General features: G+C 48.8%; 1 protein-coding gene across 1 annotated transcript; it reads left to right on the forward strand.

Moving 5' to 3' along the window:
- The first annotated feature begins 5,237 nt into the window (after nt 1–5,237).
- Nucleotides 5,238–11,485, forward strand: chrnd (cholinergic receptor, nicotinic, delta (muscle)). Its single transcript, XM_086191907.1, has 12 exons — nt 5,238–5,450; nt 6,492–6,637; nt 7,212–7,256; nt 7,343–7,452; nt 7,626–7,781; nt 8,420–8,559; nt 8,865–9,065; nt 9,281–9,392; nt 9,467–9,581; nt 9,711–9,921; nt 10,090–10,208; nt 11,158–11,485. The coding sequence occupies exons 1-12, from the start codon at nt 5,393–5,395 to the stop codon at nt 11,338–11,340; spliced, it is 1,596 nt and encodes a 531-aa protein (XP_086048033.1). The 5' UTR covers nt 5,238–5,392; the 3' UTR covers nt 11,341–11,485.
- The last annotated feature ends 15 nt before the right edge of the window (nt 11,486–11,500 follow it).

Genomic DNA, 11,500 nt, shown 5'->3' on the forward strand with positions numbered 1-11,500 from the left:
GCTCCTGCTAACAAGCTGCAGCATTTATCTGCTCCTCCACGCCAAATCCAAGTATCAGCTTGCACCTCCCTCTCGCTCTGCGAGGGTGGGCTCGTCGTTGGCGCCGCTAAGGATGACTGCTGAAGGTGTGAGCTGTCTGAGCGGCGTCTAGTTCTAGTAAACAACCTGGTAGAAGCAGAAACGGCAACACAGCAAACATGGATTCCTTTTGTTTTATCATCTTGATGTCTGAATTCTACGGTGGAGCAGTGGTCCTCCCTGTGGCCCCCCAGGAAGAAGGTTCCGGGTTCGAGCCCCGGCTGCAGCACGGGGTCTTTCTGGGTGAGTCTCCATGTTCTCCCTGTTCCTGCTGGGTTCTCTCTGGTACTCCAGCTTCCTCCACAGTCCAAAGACATCAAGAGGGACCAGGTTAATCCAGACTCTAAATTGACCGTAGGCGTGGCTGGGAGAGCCAATGGTTGTCTGTCTCTATGTGTTGGCCCTGCCATGGACTGGTGACCTGTCCAGGGTGAACCCCGCCTCTCGCCTGTTGATGCTGGGATAGGCTCCACCCCCACCGCGACCCTTACTAGTAAGGGTCTTATTCCTTACTAGGAATAAGCGGAAGACGATGATGGACGTCTGAATTCAGGTTGCAAAAACAATGTCGGACTCCGTAATTTTCTCTGGCCCGCTGCCCAATTTAGCGAGTGACGACATGTTTAGCCGCATGCGTTCATTCCATCGCTGGATGTCTAGGTGGTGCTTAGATAACAACGTGGCTTACATAGACAATTGGAGCTCCTTCTGGGGAAAGCCTGGTCTGATTCGGAGAGATGGCGTCCATCCTACTTTGGATGGTGCATCTCTCTTATCTCGGAACATAGGCCAATTTATTAGCAATACTAATCCCTGACAAGCAACCAGAGTTCAGACCAGCAGGCAGAGCTGCAGTTTAACACGCCCCTCTGCTGGTTCCTTGGTGTTGTCACCCACCCAGCCTATAGAAACTGTGTCTGCCCCGAGGCTTTATAAGCCTGCACCCAAATCTGGAGGAGTAACTTATAGCAACTTAGTTAAAATTAAAACCACTGCTCCAGCAAACCAACCCAGTAAAACTATTAAATGTGGTTTGCTTAATATTCGATCTCTCCCATCCAAGTCTCTCCTAGTGAACGATTTAATTACTAATTATCAGATTGGTGTATTAGCACTCACTGAAACCTGGGTGCAGCAAGATGAATATGTTAGTTTAAATGAATCTTCCCCTCCTGGTTACATTAACTACCATGTACCTCGCACCACTGGCAGAGGAGGAGGAGTAGCTGCAATCTATCAGTCAAATTTGGTGCTTAACCCTCGACCTAACAGTTCATTTAACTCATTTGAGAGCCTTATTGTCAGCTTTTCCCACCCAGACTGGAAAGCAGAGAAACCACTCTTACTTGCTGTGGTGTACCGTCCTCCTGCACCTTATTCTGAGTTCTTAGAAGAACTCCCTGACTTTCTGTCTAACTTGGCATTGAACTCAGACAAAGTCATTATAGTGGGTGACTTTAACATCCATGTGGACGTCAATGATGATTCTCTGGCCACTGCGTTTAAGTCGCTTCTTGATTCTGTTGGCTTCTGTCAGAGGGTAAACAAACCCACTCACACTTTTAATCACATCCTTGATTTAGTACTCACTTATGGAATAGAAGCTGACCGAATCACAGTTCTTCCTCAGAACCCCGTCTTGTCTGATCACTCCTTAATTACATTTGAATTTACTTTAACAAATTATATCCTACCTGGGAAAAAGTCCCGCTTCAGTAGATGTCTATCTGACACTGCTGTTTCTAGATTTAAGGAGCTTATTCCAGCAGAGCTTGCTGCCACATCTTGTAATAATATATTGGGCAGTTATGCTGATTCCACCCCACCCAGGTGGACTATCTTGTGGACAGCACTGCAGCAGCACTCCTTGGGACACTTGATGCCGTCGCTCCCCTGAAGAAGAAGGTTATCAACCAGAAAAGAATAGTTCCCTGGTACAGCCCAGAGCTGCGTGCCTTAAAACAGAAGACCAGACAACTGGAAAGGAAGACACATTCCAGCCAGCACGAGGAAGTCCACCAAGCCTGGAAGGAGAGTTTATTAATATATAAAAAAGAACTCCGTAATGCCAGAAGCGCTTACTACTCGTCCCTGATAGAAAAGAATAAGAACAACCCCAGGTTCCTCTTCAGCACCGTGGGCAGGCTCACCAAGAACCATAGTGCTGTTGAGCCATGCATCCCCCCAACTCTCAGCAGTAACGACTTCCTTTCTTTCTTTACTGAAAAGATTGTGAATATTAGAACGAAGATTGCCAGTAATGGAGGACAGACTACAGTCCCCATAGAAGCACCTCCCAGACTTGGTGCATACTTGGACAGCTTCGCCCCCATTGACCTGTCAGAATTAACTTCTGCAGTCGGTTCCTCCAAGTCAGCCACTTGTCTGCTGGATCCCATCCCGACAAGCCTCCTTAAGGATGCCTTCCCTCTAGTCAACACTTCTATATTAAATCAAATTAATCTTTCCTTAGTCACAGGTTATGTGCCACAGGCCTTTAAGGTGGCTGTCATCAACCCTTTACTTAAAAAACCTTCTCTTGACCCAGATGTGTTAGCCAACTATAGGCCAATATCCAACCTCCCCTACATCTCCAAGATCCTTGAGAAGGTTGTCCTGGAGCAGTTACATGAACATCTGCACAGCAACGAGCTCTTTGAAGCCTTCCAGTCTGGATTCAGGGAACACCATAGCACTGAAACAGCACTGGTCAGAGTCTCGAATGATCTTCTTATAGCTTCAGACAGAGGTCTTGTCTCTGTGCTTGTCCTTTTGGACCTCAGTGCTGCATTTGACACCATCGACCACAGCATCCTGCTACAGAGACTAGACCATGACATTGGGATTAAAGGAACTGCCCTAAAATGGTTTAAGTCCTACTTATATGACAGGTTTCAGTTTGTTAATGTTAATAATGACCATTCGGAGTATAGCAGAGTTACATATGGTGTACCACAGGGTTCAGTTTTAGGACCGATTCTCTTCACTCTTTACATGCTCCCATTAGGTGACATAATCCGGAAGCATTCGATCAACTTCCACTGTTATGCAGATGACACACAACTTTACTTGTCGATGGAGCCAGACGACACAAGCCAGCTTACTCATCTGCAAGACTGCCTGAAAGACATTAAATCCTGGATGTCTTCTAACTTCTTAATGCTCAATTCAGATAAAACTGAGGTAATCATTTTTGGACCTAAACACCTCAGGGACACACTCTTGAATCGGATCTCTACTCTAGATGGCATCACCCTAACTTCGAGTACAACTGCAAGGAACCTTGGGGTCATTTTTGACCAGGACCTTTCCTTCAGCTCCCACATAAAGCATGTGACTAGGACCGCCTTCTTCCATCTTCGAAGTATCGCTAAGATTAGGAATATCCTTTCCCAGAGTGATGCTGAAAAACTGGTGCATGCATTTATCACTTCTCGGCTGGACTACTGCAACTCTCTCCTGTCAGGATGTCCTAAATACTCTCTAAAGAGTCTCCAGCTGGTCCAGAACGCTGCAGCGAGGGTTTTGACGGGAGTTAAGAAGAGAGAACACATCTCTCCACTTTAGCTTCTCTCCACTGGCTTCCTGTAGGGTCTAGAATCGACTTCAAAGTCCTTCTGCTAACTTATAAGGCTCTCAATGATAAAGCTCCATCCTATTTGAAAGAACTCATTAGTCCCTACTGTCCGACCAGAGCACTCCGCTCCCAGAATGCAGGTCTTTTAGTGACTCCCAGTATCAATAAAAACAGACTGGGAGGTAGAGCCTTTAGTTACCGGGCTCCTCTACTTTGGAACCAGCTCTCTCCATGGGTCAGAGAGGCAGACACTTTAACTACGTTTAAGTCCAGGCTTAAGACCTTCCTCTATGACAGAGCCTTCAGTTAGGACTGGTTCAGGTAGCTCTGAACCATTGATAGCTATGCTGCTACAGGCTTAGACTGCTGGGGGACACATCAGGTTACATTGAGCCCTTCCCTCCTCTCCTCTCCTCTCCTCTCCCCCTCTCTCCTCCTCTCCTCCCTGCACATTTTACTTGTTGCACTTTGTAGTTTGGCCTTGGTGTCTCGCAGTCTCTCTGTGTTTCCACAGATCCACCGGAGCCCCAACCGCCGCCTGCATCGCCCCCCCCCCCCCCCCCTTATTCCCTACTGTTACACCGGCCTGCGCTCCCCTTCCATGAACAAGTCTGCCATCCAGTCCCCCATCAAGCTGGCTTGCTCTCCCTGCCTCCCCTACCAGAAGCTTCCTTCTTCAGCTGTTATTAACATTTCCATGTTTCCCACATTCTGCATTGTAAACTGTTTTCTTGTCTGTAACAACATCGACTGCACGTCTGTCCGTCCTGGGTGAGGGATCCCTCCTCTGTTGCTCACCCTGAGGTTTCTCAGATTTTTCCCTGTTAAAAGGGTTTTCTATGGAGTTTTTCCTCAGTCGATGTGAGGGTCTGAGGGCAGAGGATGTTGTTATGATGCCATGTGAAGCCCTTTGAGACAAACTGTTGGTGAAAACGGGCTCTACAAATAAAATTGCCTTGCCTTGCCTTGCCTTGCAAACAAGAAAAATTGAGACGTCGACTTGTGAGTTGGTGCCGATCAGCATTGTGTCGCAGGGTCCCACCCTGGGAACCAGTGGAGATGTTCTGTGTATTCAGATGAGGCTCGTCGTCACTGGCGCCTTCACTGGGTTCCAGTGACGTTCCACTGAGGTCACACCAGACAGAAATGTGGAATTTCTTTCAACTCTGGCTTCTGTCCCCTGACCTGGAACTTTGATTAAAACTAGGAATCTTCTCTGCCACTGATTTCTCCTCTTGGTTCTGGAATGGGGGGGCCAGGAACAGGTCCACAGACGGGTGGTTCCACCCTAAAATGACCCACAAGCTCTGGTGGAGGAAAATCCCTGTTCAGGTGACTACATTTACTTTTCTTATTAAAGCAGAATAAAAGCAGACAGATTATCTGCATTGTTTGTTTTTCAGGTGAAACTCAAGTTTAACGACGAGAGGGTGTGTTTGTGGTCACTCGCCTCACCGAGGTAGAAGGACGCCATCTTTGACCTTTTCTATGATGATGATTCTTTACAGTTTCTCTTGAACTACAAAAGTCTGGTGATGTTCTTATAAGACCCCGCCCCTCTTTCGCCCTGCTTCCCGGTCAGAGTGGAGGTGGCGGCAGCTGCCTGCCTGGACCTTTGCTGTCTGTTTTCTATTTTCTCCCCGCTGTGTTTCTGCAGCTGCCGCCTGTCACTCACTCGGGCGCCGGGTGGAGGGCCGCTGGGTTGGAGGACTCTGGATTTCTCTCTAACATTCAGCCATGAAGCTTCAGCGCGCGGTGCTCTGCGCCTCCTTCCTGCTGGCGCTGCTCTCGTCTGGTGAGTAACTGATGATCAGATATTTAGGTTGTTTGATTGCAGTGATTATTTGCCTGTGTGGGCGTACTCAGGGCTTTTATACCCTCTGTTCCTCTCATGGTTGGCGTTCTGCAGCTGTGAGGGTCCTTCATCACACCAGACCAGTGGAGGGAATCTGATTTGATGAGATTTACCACAGATTAAACCAAACTTTCCTGTGTGTTCACCTGGAAGTGGCCCCTGGCCAGCAGCTGCTTCCAGACACTGAAATATGAGCCACGTGAAATATTCACACGCGTTCAGGCCTCGTTTGTTTCCCTGTCAGCCATGTTTTATCCAGTCAGTGAGAACTAAGTCATCCGGTGATTGGAAGAGGAAACCTTAAGCTAGACAACAATAAAAGATAACTTCAACATGTATGTTTGCTCCTCTTTCCTTCTTTACATCGACTAAAATGGAAGCTGTGTAATCAGGTCTATTTTAGAATGTGGAGTTGACAAATCTCACAAAGATGCAGTATTTATTCATGGGTCCTATTTAGAGACACAGCTTTTGATACAGAAAATCCAGAAAAATCCCTCCGTAATCACAAGGGTGGAAAAGTTAAAACCCCCTCTACTGTTGCATCATGTGTTGTAATCATGGCCGTTGTTGTCTGTTTTAGTTTTAAAACCCTGCAGCTGTCGTGCTGACGAGAAAAACACTTGGAGCGAATCTCCGCCCTCTTTCACGTTCAAATCCTGACTCAATCAATTTACAGTTTATCCATTCCTAAAAGTCCCGTAGAGTCTGTTGAGTATTTCTGGAAGAAATGATGGACATCACTCAAAATGCCAATTTTGCCCAACCAATGACGAAAAATCTTTCCAAAATCCATCTCGTCATTCAGTGGGTGCCTCCCTGATGAATTGATGAAGATGTCTTTTTTAACTTCAGTTAAATGTTTCCGTGGAAGCAAGCAGATGTTTGTCGCAGCAGGATTGTGCTGCCAAACAGTTCAGTGCTTGGATGTTCTGCGCGTCGACTGTCAAATGAGGGTGAACACTGTGGCGTGTGTGTCAGAGTGCTGTGGCAGGAACGAGGAGGAGCGTCTGATCCACCACCTCTTCAAAGAACGAGGGTACAACAAAGAGCTGCGCCCTGTCGAGCGGCAGCAGGACGCCGTCGACGTCTTCCTCGCCCTCACGCTCTCCAACCTCATCTCTCTGGTAACCTGGTGGTGCTCACATTGGCAGAGACGTCTTACGTCATGACAGCAAAAATAAAAAGACAGCCACGTCACTGTTGTAGCAAATTGTGTGCGTCTAGCGTGAGTTATGAAGAATTTTATCATCGGGAAGACCTGGATTATACCAGACGACCTGGAGAGGCAGTAACAGACCTTTCTACCAGGTTAGCTGTTGTTAGCCATCAGTCTCTGTTAGCGTCAAGCTAAAGAAACGTGGCTGCTTCTTTCTGCATCCTGGAGTCACTAAGTAATGTGAGTAGTGAGCTCAAGACTCCTATTAGTGAGTATGTGAACGCTAAAATGTACTTTTGGAGTGAAGTATTGCTTTAATTGGCATACTCAGGGTGACCAGATGTCATGATGCAAGTATCAAGTACTTTGAAGGAACTTGCAGCCTAGTTAGTTAGTACCAGTACCAGTACCGAGTTACCAGTACAACCCTTGGTCAGTTGTCATTTACAGTGGATTAATATCAACACAGTGTTGCAGCACGAGGGTTCTAGTTGAGAACGTGGGATTTAGTTTCATCTGTGTATGTCGTTCCACCTCTGTAGAAAGAAGTAGACGAGACGCTGCTGACCAACGTGTGGATAGAACATGTAAGTGCACCTGCAGCTCCCGCAGGAACACGCTGACTGCCGTACTTCATCGTAGTGTTGGCATCTCTGGGGTCTGTTGGGGACAGAGGTGGACCGACTACCGGCTGACGTGGAACACAACCGAGTTTGACGGAATCGACATGCTCCGCCTCCCGTCCAGCATGGTGTGGCTGCCAGAGATCGTGTTGGAGAACAAGTGAGAGTCCTGCTCCTCTGTTTAGTTCCATGTGCTCGTGTGGTTGCTGCTCTCGCCGCTCTGAAACCTCACTGAAGGAATTGGACGATAGATGCCCTTCTGGAAGCAGAGCTGCTCTGAAGGTGGGTGGTCAAAGGTCAAGGTTGTGTATTGATGCTCCACCTCTCCCTCAGCAATGATGCCCAGTTCCAGGTGGCCTACTACAGCAACGTGCTGGTGGATCCTGAGGGTCTCTGTTACTGGTTGCCTCCTGCCATTTTCCGCTCCTCCTGCTCCATCAACGTCAACTACTTCCCCTTCGACTGGCAGAACTGTACGCTCAAATTCACGTAAGGCATCAAGCGCGCTCAGCAGCTCTGGGCGGCACCGCGGCACAAACGCGCGGCGTCGTTAGGACGTGCCAGAGGTCCTTCAACCCGTGAACCAGCAGCTGCTCATGGCTGGAGTGGTGCAGCCGTTACCTTCACACCAACAGAGTCCTGGAAGCAGCCCAGCCACGGCTGGCAGGACAGTGGGTGCTTATTGTGGTTGGTGCAGGGCAGCACAGCTCCAGAGGGAAGGAGAACTTTAAGAAAGAATTTAACAAACGCGTTCAACATTTTCCAGTTTTCACAGAGGAACTAAGGATCGTATCATTTTCTCAGGATGAGTTTAATACGGAAGGTTCAGTTCTGGCAACATTTTAAACAAAGCGTGTGGAGGGAAGTGATTTTGACTTAATAAACATTAAGCATCATTTTCCCTGACGGAGCTGTTGGTGTTTGGGTTCACGCGGTTGAACGAACCAAACCATGACCATCTTCGCCCGAGTCTGCCTGCTCTGTTCCGCTCTGGCGTGTCCTTAACCAAAACATCAGTTAATGCACAGTAGGAAGGATGTGGTGATGTACTCATGCCCACTGTCAACAGTCAGTCAGCAGTGAACAGGTGTGTTTATATGGATGCAATCTCCCATGATGCTTTGCAGCTCACTGACCTACAATGCGAAAGAGATCCGGATGCTCCTGAAGGAAGAGGAGGTGGAGGTCGAGGACAAAATAGCCCAAAAAAACATAACAGTCACATGGACGGTGGAGTGGATCATCATCGACCCGGCCAGCTTTACAGGTGGGAGACACACACACACACACTCTCTCTCTCTCTCTCTCTCTCAGGAGGCAGGCCTCTCACTGACAGTACGTTTCTGTGATCGTTTTAATTTGCTTCATGTGATTAAATCAGTGTCAAATCTAAGTTGGAGGCAGCCGTCATTCGGAGTGGAGACGGCTGGAGGCTCACGTCCTCTCCACTGCCGCTCCCAGCCACTCTGACATCATCGGTTTAACCAATAAGTTACAGGCACGACAGCCAGCGTCTTCACCTCCTGAAAGTCCCTCTCTTCTTTTTCTTTTTCCTCCCGTGATTGTCTGCAGAAAATGGAGAGTGGGAGATCATCCACCGGCCGGCCAAGAGGAACACCTACAAGCACATTCCCCCCGAGAGCAACAAGCACCAGGACATCACCTTCTACCTGATCATCAAGCGCAAGCCTCTCTTCTACATCGTCAACATCATCATCCCCTGCGTGCTCATCTCCTTCCTGGCCTCGCTGGTCTACTACCTCCCCGCTGACAGTCAGTCAACAACCCTTTACAGTGTGTTTGACTAGACGTGAACGACCTCCTGCCCCAGAAGTTAAGAGTAAATGTGCCCACAGAGGTCTTCGTGGTGTGGACACATTCCATTCATTACTTTATTTGATGACTTGAGTGAGGTCAAAGGTTACGGTGAGTCTCCAGGCAGGGATTGTGAGCCACTGGTGACAGTGTGTGTGTGTGTGTGTGTCCAGGTGGAGAGAAGATGACATTGTCCATCTCAGTGCTGCTGGCTCAGTCTGTCTTCCTGCTGCTGATCTCTCAACGGCTGCCCGAGACGTCCATGTCTGTTCCTCTGATCGTCAAGTAGGTGACTCTCACACGTGGCGCCTGAAACTGTCGATCCGGCTTCTTCCACACTGGACTCCCTCATGTCTCAGGTACCTGATGTTCATTATGGTGCTGGTCACTGTGGTGGTGTTGAACTGTGTGGTCGTCCTCAACCTGCACTTCAGAACACCGAGCACACACGTCATGTCAGAGTGGACCAAGAGGGTAACACACACACACACACACTCCAGCTTTTGTAATTGAGAACCTGTGGTAGGAATGCAGGTTTCTTACTTTGATCTTACTTACTCCTCTTGTCATTGTCCACTGTAACGTGTCCTCTTCTATTTCTAGTTCTTCCTTGAGCGGTTGCCTCGCGTCCTGCGAATGTCCCGCCCGACCGAGGTGGAGCCCTATTGGGATGGGGCGTTGCCACGGCGATCCAGCTCAGTGGGCTACATCGCCTCGGCGGAGGAGTACTACAGCGTTAAGTCGCGCAGCGATCTGATGTTCGAGAAGCAGTCAGAGAGACACGGCCTGGCGAGGCGACCCACTCATGCTGCCGGTTAGTTTTAGACCACAGCAATGAAAGTGGTGGAGCTGCCGATGATGCGGTCTGGATCCCGTTCAGACAACCAACATTTACACCACATACACAAAAGCCTGGCGGCAGCGTTCCCTGGGTTGAGCCAGAGGCGTGGAAGAGTTTAATATCAGAACTGTGTGTTTCCAGTGAAAAAGCTGCAGGAGGAGGGAGGCGTGACGGAGCAGCTGTATGGGGAAATCAAGCCGGCCGTGGACGGAGCCAATTACATCATCAAACACATGCGCAACAAGAACGACTACAATGAGGTGAGGAAAAAGAACACAAGCAGGGGCGAGTGTGTCGGTGGCTGCACCATTCCGTCATTACACACTGGGATGTGACAAACGCGGCGATGCTGGGAGGCGGGATTTCAACTGAGCGCGTGAGCTGGTCTCACTCGGGCCCCCGATGGTGGAGGCAGAACTGTTATTTTGGTACTTTGAAGTTGAAATAAAAGCGTTTGTGGACTGCAGAGCAAACGACCGGATGAGGAGGACGTAGGCGTTAAAGCCGTGTCGCCGTAAAATGTCGGGGGAATTTTAGAAATTCTGTAAAAGAGGAAAGGAGGAGGTCTGGATGGAATACAGCTGGTTTGGTGATGCACATTTCTGTCAAGAGGTGGCGGTGTAGGCAACATTACTGTGACAGGCAACTTAGAAGAAGAAAACCCTGACCCTCAGCAGCGGGGCATGGAGGAGGTCTGTCAGGCTGGACATGCTGCTGCTTCTCTGGAGATGAAGGCAAAGCAGGAGCACCAACAGCTGCTCAGCCACGTGAGTTTATTGGTACAGTCGGTCGCCATCTTTTTTTTGTACTTTTTTTCTAAAAAGGCAAAAATTTAAAAGAAAAACACCTGAAGGGAGTGTAAAAAAAAATTTCCTTTGTTAATTTGAGGTCGTTTCTGTACGTGATGTTGTTTCCCTGTGAGGGAACACGACACAACGGCGTGTTGGAGAGTCTGGAGATGCATTTTGCTCGACAGTTTTGTGGTTCTTTAATTGTGCAGCAGCATGTCCAGGCGCTGTGACATCACATCCAGGAGGAGGCAGCTCCTCAAGACCGCCTTCTCTCTCACTCCCTCGCGCTGACAGATCGCTCGATAACAGCGCGGCACAGCAACTCTGAAAGCTGGGGCAGCTAAAGGGAACGCAGCCGTGGTGCTCCTGGATGGGCTCCTTGCTTTAAAAAAAATAACCGCTTTGGCTCCCGTCGCAGGAGAAAGACAACTGGAGCGGCATCGCTCGCACGGTGGACCGGCTCTGCCTCTTCCTGGTTACCCCGGTGATGACCCTTGGCACCATCATCATCTTCCTGATGGGCATCTGTAACCATCCTCCTCGTCTGCCCTTCAGTGGAGACCCGCACGACTACAGTGAGGACAACCCACGTCTAGTGTGATGCGCGCACACACACACACACACACACAATATCACAGAGCGGTCACATGACCCCCAATGTTTAATTGCTGTTTTTCTTAAACTTAAGTTTGAAGTGAACAAGTGTCTTGTCATTTAAGCTGAGTTTGTGTGGTTTGAATAAATATTTATACTCACATACT

Source organism: Aulostomus chinensis, chromosome 21 (genome assembly GCF_037954235.1).
Source record: "Aulostomus chinensis isolate RoL2024-O1b breed Wild chromosome 21, RoL_Achi_v1.0, whole genome shotgun sequence".
Lineage (NCBI taxonomy): Eukaryota > Metazoa > Chordata > Actinopteri > Syngnathiformes > Aulostomidae > Aulostomus > Aulostomus chinensis.